Source organism: Anneissia japonica, unplaced genomic scaffold (assembly GCF_011630105.1).
Source record: "Anneissia japonica isolate Jap-2015-1 unplaced genomic scaffold, ASM1163010v1 scaffold142_len1259957_cov175, whole genome shotgun sequence".
NCBI lineage: Eukaryota > Metazoa > Echinodermata > Crinoidea > Comatulida > Comatulidae > Anneissia > Anneissia japonica.
Genome location: NW_022684560.1, coordinates 269,208 through 288,603, shown reverse-complemented (window position 1 = coordinate 288,603; position 19,396 = coordinate 269,208). Strand labels below are relative to the sequence as shown.

The window sequence follows — 19,396 nt, the reverse complement described above, 5'->3', positions numbered from 1 at the left end:
CATAATTAAAATAAATAAAAACTTTTATTTCCTAAAATTTTCATTTTTTTACGGCAGCAAAAATAAAACTGTATTTTTTTTTTCGAAATCATCACAATTGGCAGGTTCACTAAACAAGATAATAAGTCTCGCCTTACGAAGTTCCTAAAAAATGAATTTATGTTTTGAATTACATTGTTACTCTAAATTACTACTCTTATTATTACTCTAAAAGTGTTAGCATTGTTTTCTCCTCCCAATTGGTCAAGCGGGGCTTTTAGAGGAGGACAATGTGTACAACATTATCAAAATACTGTACACCCTATGTCAAAAATACCAAAGCAAAAGAAGCTTAACCCTGTACGCCATTCGGCACTACAAACAAGCCTATATCATTGGATGCATGACAAAGTTTATACTTTAATTTTATTTAATCAACGATACTAACAATAATCAGTAATAATGCGTAAAGATTAGGAAGACTATATCATCATATAGCAGAAGTATTGAAGTTTAGCTGTAAGGATCATCTAGATCATGATTTCATGTCCTTACACAGTAAGGTATGAAACCATGCAGAAGAACATTAAAGAGTCAACTGCATTTGACTAGAAGTATTACATCATACAAAAGCAAACAGTACTGTACCAATTATGAGCTTTTCTAGTGGTTAAGGCCAGGGTCAGAAATTGTTTTTTTCTCCAGACTGGTCGAGCAGGGCATTTTAAGGGGCAGAATGTTTAATACAACATCAAAACATGCCCTTAAAATGTCAAAAACACAAGCAAAAATAGGTTTAACCCTACTAGGCCATACCCAGATTAAGCCTTTGCCACTGGAAGCAGACAAGATTTTATTATAATTTTATTTAATCTCTGATAGTAATACATTCATAATAATGGGGAAGGAATATGAGGACTATTATTCATTTATAGGAAGGAAGCATCTAGGATATTTTTAGATCTTGATAGGCAAGACTTTTTAATAATAGCGAACTTATAATTTTAACGATCATCAGAGAACAGAAAACTTTTTTTTTTAAAATATTGTTTTCTCGTATAGCAAACAATTTTACTAATGAATAGTGTAGTAGTAATGACATTAATAAAAGCATTTTCCATTTTTCATGGCAGAAGTTTCTGCTTACCTGGTAAAAAAAAAAAAATGTATTAGCTGAACAAGGTGTAAGCAAGTCTCGCTTAATATCCCTACACAGGAAAGCATGAAAACCGCAGCAGAACTAAAACACAAACATGCCATATGGAAAATAAACCTTCAAACTAGGCCACAACTATTTTCATCAGTATCAAGGTCAATTGCATTCGCGCTTGATCATGTCAGGGCTCGACCCGACTGAAATGGTTTGGACATTCGTGTTGTTAATGACGACTTGGGTAAATGTATTTGAATATAATTAAAATTGTATTCACTTTGTGATGAATAAATAATGTACAAAAATACAGGCTTTCAGTTCTAGAAAAATATGTTTATTTTGGTTTTTTTTTCGTGGTTAATGGTTGTATTTAATATGGAAGTTCCATGTTGAGGTGTAGGCCTGGATAAATTGTCAAGTGTGGTCTTTCAAATGGAGTGAGTAGAGTTGTAGAGTAAAAGAATACACTCCAGCTCATAATATATCACTTTTATTTGAAAAGTTACACAAAGGTGTAACAATTCATTTAATGATTAAAGGAAAATGCTACTGTACCAAATCAAATACGTTTAATAAAAAGCAAAATTATAATTAAACAGCTATACGAACGTCAAACTTTGTAGTTCAATCCTTTTGAGTCGTAACTCTTTAAAAAATACAGTACATGCGAACCAATTCAAACGGATTCATGGGTACATTCAATCATATACAGTAGCTATGAAGAAACTACAAATTTTCGACCGGGGGATCGTGGTGTTGGCAACCATGCCCCCTGGAGTGGGAGTGGTCGCCAAACCAACACTCCAAAATTCTGGCGAGAACACAGTGCATGAATAGATAAAGTTTCCTATCAATGCATACAGATGTTGCACTAAAAGGGGAGGGGTATTTTACCAGCTAGCACCAACTTACTCAGGCCCTCCCAAGGCGGCTCTAGGATATAATCTATGGGGGGGGGGCCTAAGATGTCTGATTGGGGGGCCTAAGTATTTATGGGTGTAACTACAGTGCACAGCGTTATCCGAGGGCTGAAGGCCCGAGCCGGAGGTGGGTATGGGAGGTGTCCCCTCCTTCCAAAACAAGGTTTTTTTTTTTAAATTGGGACTTCTAGATGTTCTGCTTGACTGATCAGACACAGACGAAGCGATTGCCAAGACAGATTTCGCTTGGCGTAGGCAGTACAGTACTGGAATGAGAAAACAAGGCCTATTTTTTTTTTTTTTTGGTCTGACTGCCCGACAAGCTTTGGCCGATAAGGGGGTGCTGGACCAAAGCGATGGGGGTGGGGAGCTTAAACCTCCGCCTCCCCTCCCAGTTCACCTTCATGCTCTCCACCTCGCCTCCCCCCATTTCAATACCCCTAGATATACCACTACAACAAAGCTGAGAGAAAGCACCTACCTGGACATTGGCAATATTGCCCTTTCCTCTGAGTGGTCTTGATCATACTCATTGATATATTCCCTTAGTACAGTCAGAACACGAGTCATGCGCATCGTTTCTTGTTGTATCTTTTTCTCTTCCGTGTCTTTTTTTAAAACTTGTACCGTGTCAAACATTGCTCGTAATCGATCCATACATGATTGGATGAAGTCTTCATGGATGTCAACCTAGAGGACAATAATGTAAAAATAAATTTCAATTCATCTTTCATTGAATATTTAAATTGCATCAACAGTTGTTATTATTATTTTACTATATATACATAAGGCTCAACATATCACACTTGTGATGAGGATGATATTGATAAATTGATGATGATGATAATGATTAAAACTATGATAATGATGATGTTTTTGATGATCAAATCACCACTCTTCTCTAAACTGAGCTACAGTATTGTCCTCTAAGAAATGGCCCTGAACTCCCTAATAAATTCTTCTATCCATCTTTTCTGGCTCTCCTCCTGACCAGATCTTTTGGCACCCAATCTATTAGGTGGTCCATCTGTTTTCTCATTGATACATGAGTGCCAATCTCTATTTTCTCTTCTTTACTTCTTGTATTAATCACCCCAATTGCATTTTTCACATCCTTGTTCCTAACCCTGCTCTTTATTTGAGATTGTTTTGGCATTAACTAAGCAAAACTTAAAAAGCATTATACTACAATGCTCACGTTCTCTAAGAAACAAGACACACTAAGCAAAAATATAAAAGCACCATACCTGACTGCTCTGAAGTTTAGGTCCGAGATTTGTATAAGTTTCCTTCAGCAATTCAATAGCCTTGTTAGCTACCTCATCGCTTCCAAATAACACCACCCGCCACAAGTACTGTTGACCAATCAGCTCCAAGTCCTCGATAAGGTAAGCACGTCGCTTAGGGGTTAACTTGCCCTCCTTTGTATTTACTGCTTTGAAAAACCTGTCAAAACACCTGGGGGAGAGAAGGTAGGTGTATAGAAGATGATTGGATTATTCAATAACTTTTAGTAGTACAGTAAGCATACATTCAACTAAGTACATAACAGAACTACAAATTATTGTATAAAAAAATAAGAAATACCATGTAATTTGAAGGATAAAGGTTGGAGGCTGATCTGGGTTGAAATTTACAGGGGGAGTTAAAAAGTTTTTAAAAAATCCCCCCCCCAAGAAAAAAAGGGGGTGGGGTTCTCCCGAGAAAATGTTGACTCCTAGATGGCGGGAATTGAGCTTTTCAGACTTCTGAAGTGTATTTTAATGACTTTTAAGTTCTTGAAAATTCAAGGTTTACCCCTCTTGAAAACAGTCAGGTAAATTTTTCTCATTCTTATTACAGTAAATAGGCCTATTATGTGTGTACCGGAATATATACAGAAAAAAAGTAGTTGCATACGTATTCTTTTTTCCCCATGAATCGATGATCCCCCAAAAAAAAAAGGGGGGGGGCTGGGTTCCTCCCCCCCAGGACAATTTTTATGCCTAGATGGCGGAAAATGAGCTTTCCTGACTTCTAATTTTCCCATTATCCTGAAAAAAGTAGAAATTTAGAAAAAAAAAATGTTTGAAATTTATTTATTATTTATTTCTTTTTTTTGCCCAAGGGGGTCAGGACCCCCTGATCTCCCCCTGATCTCCCCCTATCTCCTCCAGATTCACCAATGAAGGTCAAAATGAAACACAAGCTAAATATTAGGTATATAAATAAGAGTATGAATAGTGATTTTTTATGATGATGTTAATGATGATAATCATGTCAATTTTAATGGTGGCAAGATGATGGTAGTAATTATAATGATGATGGTAACAATTGATAATGATGTGAATGTTGATAATGACAATTGTGATTCAAACTTTAAAATTCAAAAAATGTTATTGTCCAAAAATACATACTAAATACATAGATTGAAAATGTGTCTTTTGGAACACTACAACAGTAAAAACAGAGATAATATGATGGTGATAATGGTATTAATTGATGATGTTGACAATGTTGATGATGGCAGTGGTGATAATTCCAGTGTTGGTGACGATGATGATGATGATGATGATGATGATGGTGATGATGGTGATGGTGATGATGATGGTGATGATGGTGATGATGATGGTGATGATGGTGATGATGGTGATGATGGTGATGATGATGGTGATGATGGTGATGATGATGGTGGTGATGATGGTGATGATGATGATGTTGATGATGATGATGACATTAGGCTAATTCTAGGTTTGCATACTTTATTCCATTTTCCGTCAGTAGTCCAGGATCAAGACGTAAAATATTACTCTCAAAAAATTCCTTGTTGATTTCCGGATCCAGGTCAGGGTCTTCTCCCATCAGCTAAGAAAGAATAAAGCAATAATATATATATAAATCTTTAGTAAGCTGTTGTAGTGTCACATAGTGTCACATGATCACATCACCCAGAGTGGGCATTTGACTTAGTAAGTCAAAATCAGTTTGTTGATAAAGTTGTTGAGCAAAAACTAGGACAAGCAAATATCTCCTGGAAAGTAACTTCTATGTATTCTGCAACTGACTAAGTCAAGCAACATCAATGCTGCTAAATAAATTAAATTGGTAGAAAATTACAGAGGTTATAAAATGTAAAGGTAATTGATGTTAGTTTTTTAAGCAGTCTAACAAAAAATGATACAACTTCATTTTAGGCACATGGAGCAATGGGTGTCAAAAACAAATACAGTTCATTCTCTAATTCAAGACCACCTTGTGGGGACCTGAGGATGTTGAATGGTCTTAAGGGTTGTTAAAATACTACTTTGAAAAATGGTTTTGAATTAGAACAAGAGTCTCACAAATTGGAGGGTACTGTGTATATCACTGTCTTACATACAGTATAAGCAAAAAGAGATGCTCATACACAAAAGTAGATTGGTTAATACACTGAGAGACAATCTTTACTATTTTACGAACTCAATACTGAATTCTTTTTTTTTTAATGGTTAATAGCCATTATGTATGGAATTAAAGGATTGAAATATGATTCTCAAGATTTTCTATTTTACTTTTATTGCTATTTTGAAATAAAGAAATTGGCAAAACTAACCTTAGAAAACCATTTAAAACAAGCTTCTCTATCTGTTACATATACCGAATTTTCAGCAAGGCAAGTCCAAATCTAGAGTAAAGAACAAAACATGTGCATCATCCACTAACATGAAGGCCTGCAATTTTATTTAACCATATAAAAACATGCAAATGTTGCATTGTTGCTTGAATTGGTCTTTAATACAACTTTGCATGTGTTGCTATTAACATGATCACATAATATCTAAATGTTGAATTACTATTAATAATGTAAATACAAAAAGTCAATATGCACTCTAAAAAAAATTGTACAGATATATGGAAATGCCTAAAAAAAAAAAAAAATTAAAGATGAAATTTTCATAGCCAAACCGGAGTATGGGAATACCTCTCATCGCTAACCAAGGATTGATCTAAATGAATCAAAGTCAGCACCTGTTGAGTCTCAGCAATTTAAGACTTGGGAACTTCCTATCCCAATAAAGCTAATAAACAAGGCCGGCATGGACAGGAACAGTCTTCCAATTCAATTCAATATAAAAGTGATGAAAGCACTCACAAAATGAGCAAAGACAATAAATTATACAACAAAGGTGCAGAGACCATTAAAGATTGCTCTCCATATGATCAGGGTAGCCAATGAAGAGGGGCTATCCCAATACAATATAATTGGCAAATTAGTTTAATGATTAACATGATCACAAACAAAACAATATGTCTGAAAACTAATTGGTCCTTTCAATCGAAATTGATCATACCTGTTTAGCCTGTGGAGCACATAACCACAACTGACCATCTTTTAGTAAGAAACGTAAGAAATGCAGTCTTTCTTGAACCTGTTGTACGTGGCTGTATCGGTCGCCGGGAAGCAAACTATGTGGATCAAGGCCAGGGTTCCCTAAAAAAGAAAATATATTATTTGGGTTTTTGAAAAACAATGGAATAAAACAAATGTTTTTGTAGTCTTGAGCTAACATCATTTGAATTGTACTTGTCATCATCAATATCAGCAAATATCATCAATACCACCATTACCAATAATTATCATTACCAATACCAACCACAAAATTATATATCACCATCATCATTGTCAATATCATGATCATCGTTATCACCAATATTATTGCCATCAGCGTTGTTAACCTCATCACCAATGCTAATAATAACAATATCATTACCAAATTACAACACCACATCCTCACCCACCTCTCCAAAAAGCTCTCATTACCATCACCAATGCTAATAATAGCAATATCATCACCAAATTACAACACCACATCCTCACCCACCTCTCCAAGCTTTTACGCTATACAAGAACCATTCGATAATGGGCAGAGGGGACAGAGTACACCTACATCACCAATGCTAATACTAACAATATCATCACCGGTATCACTATTTAAGTTATTGGTGCCCACCTCTTAAAAATACCTGTCTGGATTTTTGTACTTTATACTTGATAAAATGTTCAGCTTTTACACTCTAAATGAACAAGGGGATAGGGGAAAGGGGGACAGAGTAACCTACATCGTTCCTATAGTATTCTCACCTGCTGCCATTTGTCTTGCTGAGTTCATGTACTGTGATAGATTCTCCGCAACAATGGTGACTAATGAATGTTTTGTTTGCAGCATACTGATGATGTCATGTCGATACTGCATGTGAGGACTTCGCTGAGAGTGACTATGATTCTGAGGAGCCTGTTAGGAAGGAAATACACAAAACATCATAAACATTCCAGGTATTTCAATTTAGTAAGATTCAAGATTTTACTATTGTACAGAATACAGTTTTAACATATAAAACACTCACCAAAAATTAAAACCAAACATACATTGTCTTATGTAATATTTTAGACATAAAAAGTAAAGGCTGTATTCATTATTGAACATAAGGGAGGAGATGGAGGAGAAAAAAAAAAAAACTTTATTGGTAAATGTAGATATTGTAGACATGGGATGGTTAAATGCTTTAAATTTATATAATTAGGAAGAAAAATACATATCTTATTTTTGGGGGTTTTTAAGGAAGCAGCAGGCGTAATAGAATTCTAGTAACACTTTTTTTTTCTGAAATTGCCATTTTTTCATGGTGGCGGGTCCGCTATTTGGCCAAAAATAAAATTTTATTTTTATTGGCGGGTGGCGGGTTTGCTAATGAAGGTATAAATAAGTCTTACTAGGTGGAGATGACAAACATTGGTAAAATGCCTTGCCCACAGACACAGCAAAATAAACAGCAAAGGATTGAACCCCTGTGTAAGGAGTTTGTGTAAATTAAATAAAACAAATAAAACAATGACGTAATGATTGTCTACGCTTGTCAGGTTACTGTGTTCAGGCGTCGTGTGTATACATTTTGAATGAGTAAATGTTGTGGAACGTGGCAGAACGGGATATATAAACGAGTCACGGTGTTGCAAAATTGTGATGAATTGCAGATCTGTTGTATGTGTGCGGGATAAGGCTGGGTTTTGCCTACTGTGCCTCACATGTTTCTGGCGTATCTTGATTTACATTGCTGTCGACCTCACATACTGGTGATGGATACCATAACCAATTGAGCAAGTAGAATACAAGATTTATTTTCAAGTTATTTACCATCATTGATGGTGGAAAGGACCAGAAGAAGAGGTCTCATGACCGTTTGTGGATGCAACTCTTTGGTTACGCAAGCATGTTGTCTGGAATACAAGCTCGAAGGACCAGGTTATACGACAGGTTATGGTCGCTCTGAAAACTGGACTGTTCGATTGATAATTTGTGAGACTTGCTATAACTTAAATATAAATTCCAAACATCCAAAAATAAGGTTATAAGATGTGTTTTGGGACTGCATCCATGAACCCATGTTGGTTATAATGAATTCAAAAGATTAAATTGGCTACCTGTTTCTACTAGAGTTGCTGAACGAAAATGTATTCAAATTTTTAAAATTATTAATGGCATTTCCCCAGTATATTTAAATACTGGCATTTCATAACTATAATACTAGATTTTCGACTTCTAGAATGACAATTTATAAACAAAAATCTGGTACACATAGTAGATTCTCATTCATCGATACCGCAATCGATGAATGGAATAAATTACCTTATAATGTTCAAAATTCCCAATCCATATACACTTTTAAAAAACTCATAAAAAACCATTATTTATCTGAACTTTATTATAAATAGCTTTATTTATATGATGTCTTTTTTTAATTATTGAATTTGACTTTGTTGTTTTGATTATGTATTATTCTGTAATTTAAGTATTCTCATTTAGGGACCACAGTGGAAATAAGTTGCTTTTTTGTACTTTTCTGTGTTTTTATCCTTGAATGTATTTTACTTATAATTACTTCAGAATGAATAAATAAAATTAAATAAAGACTGTGTTCTTGTCGTAAAGACACTTGAGTTAATTGATTGTTGTTGCTTCTATTGATATTAACCGTTATTTATTTATTACACTTATTCTATTTATTGCCTTTATTACTGATATAGGTTCCTGCATTGTTGTTGAGATCATGATTACTGTGTTATCGTTGTTGACGTCGATTAATACATTTATCACGTCTATTATATTTATTGACCGTTGATACTGATAGTTTTGTATAAATACTGAGATTCATGAGTAATGTGCTATTGCCTTTAGGCGCGATCTACAAATTATCCCCAACGACAGAAACGCGTCTGGGAAAACCATGTATTACAAACGCGTCTGGAAAAGCGATCGTCTAATTATCGTGCCTCATGAATATTAATAAGCTAGTCGGAATATGTCCCAGACGCGTCTAAACGGGTTTGTGCTGTTGAACGCGTTTGCCATTGTTTCTATTGTTTTGGGCGACAAACGCGTCTGTGTCGTACGTTAGACCAGGCCCCGGTTGAACTACCGTTTTTGTAATGAAATAAAAATGTACACTGTTTTAATATTTGCCTCGTGATTTTTTGTCGGAGACATCGTATCCCCTTCTGCCAAATCCTGCCGCTACCGGTCCCGTTCAGAAATAAAATAAAAAATTGTTTCGTATCGATATTCTTACTTTGTCATGAACGGAAATAAACTGTTTGAAATAGGCATATACCACCAGTTTGCATTACTGCAAATTGCCTAGTAACAGTGAATTCAGTGAGAAACGTTCCCACACAAGTAAGTTCCCACGATCAGGAGAAGCATGAGAGAAGCAGACACAAGGTCAATCACATACAGTAGTCTTCTCTTTAAACGCCGCCAACTCAGGAATGTAGACGCTCTAGTGTCTGATCTGATTCTTTGAACGCCGCCTTCAGGAATGTAAACGCGCTGCTGCTCCGCAAGAAGGGAATAGCCGACTGCCTTGTTCAGCAATATAAACATGTGCCATGGTTTAACCATTTTTAAAACATAATATATATATTGTTGTTATTATTATTGTTGTTGTTATTATTATTGTTGTTATTATTATTATTATTGTTATTATTATTATTATATATACATTTATATAATTTTGCTGACGATATTTTTAATCTCTTGCTTATCTTGTTTGTTTCATCTTTTTGATGTTTGTAAGCTCAGCGTTTTCAGCTGCTTGGCTGCTTTTTGTGCAATTTTATACCATAATAAATAAATAAATAAATATAATAATACAAACATGTATTAAATTCATATAGCCTACACAGTAAAACACAATGCCGTAGCATACGTTGTTCTACGTGCGATATCATGTGGCATCATGTGACCACCACAACGAACTTCTTCAACTGCGGCTGATCCAAGCAAAGATATCTTTGATCAAGTCAGTGTTTACATGCTGTATTGTGCGGGCTGTGCAGGCACGTGGGAATTAGAAAGTTGGGCAAAAGCTACTTGTTTTGACAGGTCAATTCGAACATCGCACAATATAATCTGGGTAGCAAGGTTACTGGTGATTGCTTTCTCTTCTACAAAACCTACAGGTAACGGTAGGGCCTAGCCTACTAAAACATTGGGGTTTCCCCAACAAGAAAAATAATTAAATTTAGGCCTTTATTATAAACATTTCTTCGTGAACTGTCACCTAGCGTAGGCTAGCATTTTACTACCAGGCTACTACTATTATAAATATAGGCCTAGGCCTTCATAGCCTAGGTACGGTAGGGACACTAAACAAGTTTTGAAGTTGTTTAAATCACGATCAAATCACGAACGCGTTTAACATTTTTCCATTCACGAGCAGTCAGCCATATGAAAAGGGGAGGAGTTAACTTCCAAACGGAATAAACGGCTCGAACGACAAGCTTCCAAACGGCATTTCACAGACGCGTTTGGGAGCTTGTCATATAACAATAGTAAACGTGTTTGACCCGTTTCTGTCGTTGGGGATAATTTGTAGATCACGCCTTATTGATGTATGTTGTTAATACCATATTTACCGACTTCCACGGATTATTGAGTTTGTTATATATTGAGTTTGTTATATAAAAACAACGCTAATAACGTGAATTTGAAGTGTATTTCAATGAAAGCCTGAGGACGGAAATTTATTGTAGAAGCAGTCTTTGTACGATGGCATTAAATGTGTGATGTGCCTTACATTATTTGTTTGTTGTCAATTATCTTTTGTCCAGTTTGCAAATCCGGGGAAACTTGTGGCACCCTGTCCTCAAATTCGACAAGACATTTGATGAAAGGCAAATGCTGTGCCAACCACTCCTCCTTTTTACATACAATGACAACAGAATTGAGATCACTGACTGTGCGAGTTTGTTGTATGCTGATACAGATCTTAATGATTCGTGTGTATTTTTTTTCTTATTTACATTGCCAGCTGATACCTATTATATATTTCCTTCTGCAAAATAATACAAATCAGAGTGTGGTGTTTACCTCTCCAAATAAGCAACATATTTCCTTAATTTGCTTGAGTGCAGGTAAAACCCATTTGTCGTTTTTCAACTCATCAACAAACCGGTCAATCCATCGTATTTTCTGAGCATCTCGATCCTGAAAAATAAAATTACATATAAATTTTATTTGACCACAATAATGAAGGTTATTAAAAACCAGCATTTTTTATTAGAGCATGTATACTCGATATAAAATAACTTTTTAAGTGCTTGAAAATTATGCATTTACGTTTATATTACACCAAGAATATTATGTTGTGTCTTCAACAATGAAGAAATGATATGTGCTATATTAATTGCATGTTATTAAATATTGTATAACACAACCAAACTAGCTCTCTCTACTACTATTTTGCTCCACTCCAATAAGTGTTAAATCCTACAATGCCTTTCAAATTTGTTTCCCCTTCACCCGACACCTCTCAACCATTTCAAAAAACCTTTAACTTCTTATCAAGCCCATTACAAATACAGTAAAACACCTATTAAGGGGACACATTTAAGACCAAAAAGTGTCCTCTTAATAGGGGTGTCCCCTCAACAGTGGCTGACTGTAGTATTAAAAGATAATTCTCCTGTTTAGTGCCCAAAATATGTCTCTTTAAGGAAGTGTTCTACTGTGTGATGTCCTATCACACAAACAGATGGGAAAATTACAGGTACTGTATTTGTCACAAGGAACATAGCATAAATAAAAATAACATTGTGTACCTGAGAACAGCTATAATCAAGAATCTTAATGTGAGCGTTGAGGGCTTGATCCATTATGTCTGTGGGTACGTCTTCCTGGTGAGCTAGGTTCCACAGCAGGCCTAGCACCTTGTGAGCCATTACGCCATCTTTGTCGTCCTCAGCCAAGCGACGAATCAACTCTAGTAGCTTCTCACGTTGCTTAGTGGTTGCGTTAGCCCAGCTTTCCTGTAATTAAATAATATATGCATTACAGGTAAATGCAAAACAAAATAACGGTGGATGCATCTTTTTCTAAGTTTCTATATTATTATAAAAAAAGAAATGGTGCTCTTAATAAAAGACAGTTTCCATCATCTTGACCTTGTCATCTGACCTTTTCTTCCTAAAAGTTAATCATCTATTTCTTAAATTATTATGTATCATTCCAATAAATGTTATGATTTATCCATTCCTTAGTTTTTGCATAATGTTGCTAACAGACAGACATAGAGGGGTGAACTCACCTGGAAGCATATAAACAGGTGGTCAAGTTGCTCAGGTGAGAAGTCCCATGCAAGCTTAGCTAAAAGATCATGTACATTCTTCACAATAGCTTCATGTTTTCCCACCTATGGAACAAGAAAAACAGATACAATTACAGATACTGTACTCTTCACAGGGACAAAGATGTGATATTATTATTATATCATATCCAAAATGAAGTGGTTATAAAATACCTAATTTGACTTGGTGTATTATGCAAAACTTTGAAAACAATTCAACTCTTAATGGAAAAATCCAAAGAGTACAAGAGCCTGGTCTCACATACACTAAACACTAAACAGTAATAAAAACTAAAAACAAATAATAATACAATCACCAACAAGGATGTGCTAGTTAAGAAGGGAAACTATTATACAGAGATCCCAATTCTCCCGAGAATTGCGGGTTTCTCCCGATTTTTGAGGCCGTCTCCCGCCCTCCCGATTTTTATTAATATCTCCCGATTTTTTTTAATATCCCGAAAATTTCACGAAAATAGATGTGTATATGTGTAATACTTTCATGTTGCACAGCGCGTTGTAAGGCGTCACAGCGCATCGCTACAGGAGGCGATCGCTTCATGAAAAAAATCTCCCTATTTTTTGGTTTTCAAACTTGGGATCTCTGTATTATAACACAGATGGTTTTTAATGCTCTATAAACACACTTCTATTATTAAGCTCAGGAAATAAAATTGATCATGGATCAAGCAATGATTCCTGTTATACATCTGGAAAATGAATTTCCTTACCACTTTTAGCTAAAATGTTGCAATCGAACAACGCAAACATGTTAGAATACTGATAAATATATTGTAAATTCTTCAATTTTTAACCTATCAGGATGATTTTACATTATATAGGTACTACTACTTCTTAAATATACAAGTTTGGAACAAACACTATTGTAGCTAAGGTCCCACATAACAATGGGTGTAAAAACATATGCTGCATGTGCATTAGTGGGACAACACATTTGTTTGTGAGACAAGCCCATATTCCTGGCCATGTTGTGATCGGTCAGTTGTTAAGTTTGATTGACACTCCTGACAGCTCCATTGAATGGGACCGGTGACATTACACAGATAAAGCCCTGCATGCCTGTTGCAGGTCATTAGAAACATTCTAGTATGTGTAAGAATTGGACCCATGACTTTAAGATTGTAGGCCAGTCACTTTGACTAAACCTCCGAAAAACTATAACTTAACCAGATGTGTGGTGACTCACCTGCGCGGCCCATATATTGTCGAGGTCTTCAAGGGTCAATGTCTTCTCCTTGATGACAAAGCGAAGGATCTTCTCGAGCTTCTCCACGTATTGCGGTTGATGAAGACTATCACGTAGTACTATTGACAGAACCTTATTTTCTTGTATCCACTCCTATGATGATAAATTACAAACAGTGTAAGTCAACATTAATCATATTTGCTTTAAAATATATTACACCAGTACTACTATTGTTATATATTATTACTTTTTTGTACATGTCCCCTATTAAATTAAAATTTAATATAAGACTATTTGGGGCTTGGCATCCCAAAACCAGTATCACTGACCAAAAAACAAGAAAGTTGACTGCTTTATATTCTCCACATTATAAGCTTAAAATGATAGTTCATTTACAGTAATCGACTTGCTATAGTAAAAGTATTAAGGCCTCTATGTACTAAAGTATACACTACTGCCATATTCTTAGATAATTACTCAGTTTAATATTTAGCGACAGCAAGCCTCATTTGGTTAAGTTTTCCACTTGCATTGTTGTATAACAAAGATAATGTTTGCTTGTAAATCCTTTTTTTTTTATAAAGTATTTATTACTATTAATGTTTTCATTATACATCTCGATTACTATCTGTCATTATTTAGCCATTCATAAATCACATCCCAGAGCTATGAATGCTTATCATCATTGTTATTATCATTACTTACAGCCACTCGTTCTGCAGTCAACCACTCTTCCTCTTCCACTGTGCTGTGTTTGTGAGTGTAATACGACACGTTGGCTATCACCTTGTTAATCTCATTCAATGCATTCATCTTTCCATTGAAAGATGAAATTTGTAGTAGTCTATACAGAAAAAATATTTATTTATTTATTCATTATTTATTTCATTGTTTTGTCATCATTCCAAATATCCATAACAAGGCATTAGTACCACGTCCCCTGTCTTGCCTAACTTTCATGCGAAGGTTATTTGAAGAGCCGACCAATCAACTCCAATTAAAATTTGAAAATGGACGGAATTGAAATGAGGTCTTTAGCACAAGAGCAAAAAGACATTACATCTCGGCCAAATGCTTAGCTCGGTACTAGATCAGCTCAATTTAATTCAATAAATTTATTTTATTTAAATAACCTCCAAAAATTGAGAAAACATCTATTTAAAACTAATGCAAAATATTAAATACTTCTTTAAAATAATAATACAATTAAAGCACAACACTATTCTGGTGTCCTCCAACCAAACAGATGTACAGATTCTTGATATTTTGATAAAGCACCTAAGTAAACAGTATACCCACCCATAAAGACAACAACACCTTAAGTAAACACACCCCTTACACTGCTAGAAGTACTCTCTTACCTAAGAATCATCTTCAAACGAAACATTTCAAGGGTCTTTATTTTCTCCTCTGTATCTGGTACTCGGGCAACAAGGTTCTTGAGGGACTATTAGGAAAAAAAGTAAAGTAAAAGTGTTATGATTACTATACTATATGGCCAAGCTGCTACACCATCAATTACTGCTACTGCTAATACAGTATATGCTACTATTATATGCAAGTCGTTATACTACACTCATTTTTTGAATAATTCATTCTTATTGATTTTAAACACTTAAACACTTGCCATTTCACCCGCAGCTTCTCATAAATCAATTTGGTTTTACTATTTTACCAATCTTTAAAGGGACACCCCAACGATGGTGTATGAAGTAAATAGCAATGAAAGAAGTATAAGTGTTTAAAATAGTGTTCTTATATCCAGTTCATCATTCTCTGTGCAATTTAGAATCTGGCATTCTTGTAAACCCTTGTGATCCTAGAGCGAACATAGCGAATAATAATGTGTCTCACTAACAGAGCAAATCTGCCTGCAGATATAAGGGCCTAGTGTGTGTCACCTGCATTATAAGGATCAAACACTTTTGCAGTGCCTTGCCTAGCTGCAGATATATAAGCCAGACCTTATAAAGTATTAACAAAACAGTTAAGTTCAATTTCAAAAGAATTTTGTCTGCTTCAGAATTTACCTGTTTCATGTCATCTAATGTTAGTTTTGTGCTAAAGGATGTAGAGTTGTATAAATAATCCTGGTATTTCAACAACAAAAAATAACAAAACAAATATATTATTACCTTGATAATGGATGAGAGAGCATCATTCTTAGCTTCATTTTTAGATTCCTTTTTAAGTTCTTCATCAGATAGTAAATCAAGAAAATGGATTACACGGTCCTGTGAAAGAAAACATAACAAAGCTTTAACAAACAAACGTTGATGAGCCAAGGTATAGTTGTAAAGACCTGACCAGACTATCAAATTTTAATTGACAAAAACATGCGACATGCCTAAAATATGAACATGATGACATCACATCATGACCATATATAGACACATCATGACTATATATGGGCATACAACAGTTTTTTTTTGTCAAAGAAAATTTGATAGTGTGTTGTTTGCTTGAAACAATGTAGTACAGCGCCCTCAATAGAAAGAAAATTAAAATAAAAAATTTAAGCACAAGAGCCAATGATACGCCAAACAGCGAACTTAGTCACTTGTCTCAGTATGTTCACACGGTCAAATTTTATGCGACAAAAATATGTGATATGCCCATAAAAGTAAATCCTTGCCAAGCCACGGGGCTCATAGGGCTGGAGCTTATCCCCAGTTTCAAGTAGCATGAAGCGGGTAAGAGTGTAATCCCCCACCACCCGGGTGGGATGCTGGTACGCCGCATGTTACCACCAGCAATTTGCTAGTACCGGCTTACAGCTAGGTAGACTGGAGCAATGTAGATAAAGTGCCTTGCTTAAGGGCACAAGCGAATTGCACAGCGCAGAATTGAAACCCTGCCTTTTGAGGTTCGGAAACCAAACCATTTCCACTGCCACGCCAAACTGCCTTCTGATATGCCCATATTTAGGTGTAATATGATACCATCATGCCCATATATAGGCATATCACAAATTAGATGCTTGCCTTCCAATCCCTGAGTCCTGGGTTCAATTCCTGTGGTCAGTCGTGCAGGATTTGTTCTCACAACCAAAAGAACTCCACTCCCTAAACCTCATATTGAAATTTAGTTTGATAGTAATTGTTATTGTCGTGATGGAATAATAGACAATAACTGGATTTGCGTCAGGAAAAACATGTATAGGTGTAATTTTAATACTCAGTATATTTGAAAACAACTGCGAAAAAATTCGCAAGTTGTTCTCGGGTTGTTCGCAGTTGTTTTCAAATGTACTGAGTATTCGGTACATTTCCACGTCAGGTAGGGCAAAAAAATTACCCCTATACATGTTTTTCCTGACGCAAATCCAGTTATTGTCTATTATTCCATCACGACAATAACAATTACTATTAACACTGCAGTACCCGCTGCTTACTTGGACTCGAATTCAACCCTGGCCATCAGGCGCAAGCTCGGTGGTCTAGAGGTATGATGCCAGGCTAGTGGTCCCACCCGAGAACAAACTGCGATTTTTTTCGCAGTTGTTTTCAAATGTACTGAATATTCGGTACATTTCCACGTCAGGTAGGGCAAAAATTACACCTATACAGAAATTTAGTTTGTGAAAAACATTGTGTGTGTATATGTTTGTCTTGTGAAAGGGATTGTTACCGACAAGTAGGAGAGTGATACATTTCGCTATTGACAATCCTTGGGCATGTGTTGTGTTAATAAAATAAAATATTGATATAGAACACTGAATTTTCCGGATTATCAGCATTACAACATAAACTACATTTGGTGTGATAATTTTACTTACCACAATAACCATAAAATATTTTTGAATAGTGTTTGGAGTCAAGATTTCAAAACACTGCCCCCATGGTCTGCAATAAAATAAACAAAATGATTAGCAATAAGCAACAATTATTATTACATTTGTCTTTAAATTATTTTTAAAAAACTTTGAGAGATAATTAACATTTTTCAAACAATAATATAAAAAAATTATATTTAATGCATTGGTTCTCAACTGAGATGAGCAAGCAAATATGGCTCCTCTACATGTCCAGAAATACCACTCTCAAACATTAAAAAATATGTTAGGCCTACCTTGTTTTTAATATGATATTTAGGAGCAGGAATTCAATTTTAATCAAAAAGTTATTGTAAGCTCTCCATTCAATATTTAACACATTTATGACCATTAGATCCCCATGTTTCAATCAAATAACAGAACAGCAAGTGGAGAACATCAACGATTTGATGGTTTCCCAGCAAATAGAAGTAAAGGAAGTAAAAGACAGAAAATAAACACAACACATGTCATGACTCTACAGCTCAATTAAAATAATAATACTGATCTATAAAAAGTACAATATGCAACATTTCCTGGAAAACGTATGTTGTATTGTATTCATATTTTTGCCTTTTTATTCGTAAAAATTTTAATAATAATTAACAGCTGAATAAATAAATATACAATAGGTTATTGAATACATGAACAACCCTTACTTGAGGTATGCATGTATGACAGAAACACTAAGAGTGCGATCACTGTCAAACCGCTCAGCAAGAGTGTCAAATCCTTTTAATGATCCAAATCTATTTACCAAGTCAACTAGCCAACCCTGTGAAATGAAATCAGGAAATAATGTTGTAGTTTTTATCTTGCAAAATCTAAGCAGAATCCATTCATCACTAGAATATCACTAGAACTGCAATAACATTTATATATTCACATTATATGTTGTTGCTAATATTATTAGCAACAACATATACTCAATATACCGAAAGGACTACTGATTAATCTCAGGTAAGAAGTATTGAAAACACATGATGGCGTGCATTTGAATACTTGGAGTATGTATTATACTTTCTATATATATCCCATTATAAATATTAATTAATATCACTCATTATTGTCTAACTTATTAAAACACCTACTTATTTTTTTATTCTACTTTCGCTATATATTGATAATATACTACTCTTAAAATATCAACACAATAGAACCCCTTCCTTGTAACACAACTATTAAGGAGACACTATCTTGTTCAAAAATTGATGGAAAATATAACAATACTACAGCCAACCCCTATTCATTCTTCTTTTCTTTTTTTTTGGTCTTGAAGATGTCCTCATAATAGGGTGCTCTAATGTACAGGAATATATAATATGCCATTAGACAAGAGACACAAGGGGATATCAATGATGATATTATCACTGATCATTGAATCCATATATTGGCAAATTAACATTATGAGCAACTTCTCCACTCCCAAAAGAGCATACCTAGTCGTATTTGCAATTTAATGCGCAATATTACTGTCAATTCAAAAACATCCTACCCACATACCCGCATATTACTCCCGGGTGGAAGGAGACAAAAGTAGGTAAATTGCCTTGCCAAAAAATCACAAGCAAAATTCTTAGTGAAAGTTTGACCCCGACCTCAAGGTTATGAGCTCCACTGGTACTTTATACACATCTAGATGTGTATAAGAGACAGCATCATGACTATATATGGGCATACAA

General features: G+C 35.0%; 1 protein-coding gene across 1 annotated transcript in view; it reads right to left on the bottom strand.

Annotated features, from left to right (window-relative positions):
• The window catches only part of LOC117106429 (probable ubiquitin carboxyl-terminal hydrolase FAF-X), a 56,199-nt gene that overhangs the window by 26,014 nt on the left and 10,789 nt on the right, over nucleotides 1–19,396 (bottom strand). Inside the window, exons 7-21 of the mRNA XM_033247802.1 lie at nucleotides 18,374–18,489; nucleotides 17,679–17,745; nucleotides 16,036–16,134; nucleotides 15,262–15,347; nucleotides 14,606–14,744; nucleotides 13,901–14,053; nucleotides 12,655–12,759; nucleotides 12,170–12,376; nucleotides 11,439–11,555; nucleotides 7,154–7,304; nucleotides 6,363–6,502; nucleotides 5,624–5,695; nucleotides 4,793–4,896; nucleotides 3,300–3,510; nucleotides 2,534–2,742 (exon numbers count right to left, since the gene is read on the bottom strand). Coding sequence (XP_033103693.1) covers nucleotides 2,534–2,742; nucleotides 3,300–3,510; nucleotides 4,793–4,896; nucleotides 5,624–5,695; nucleotides 6,363–6,502; nucleotides 7,154–7,304; nucleotides 11,439–11,555; nucleotides 12,170–12,376; nucleotides 12,655–12,759; nucleotides 13,901–14,053; nucleotides 14,606–14,744; nucleotides 15,262–15,347; nucleotides 16,036–16,134; nucleotides 17,679–17,745; nucleotides 18,374–18,489 — 1,976 coding nt within the window. The remainder of the gene's footprint in view (nucleotides 1–2,533; nucleotides 2,743–3,299; nucleotides 3,511–4,792; nucleotides 4,897–5,623; nucleotides 5,696–6,362; nucleotides 6,503–7,153; nucleotides 7,305–11,438; nucleotides 11,556–12,169; nucleotides 12,377–12,654; nucleotides 12,760–13,900; nucleotides 14,054–14,605; nucleotides 14,745–15,261; nucleotides 15,348–16,035; nucleotides 16,135–17,678; nucleotides 17,746–18,373; nucleotides 18,490–19,396) is intronic.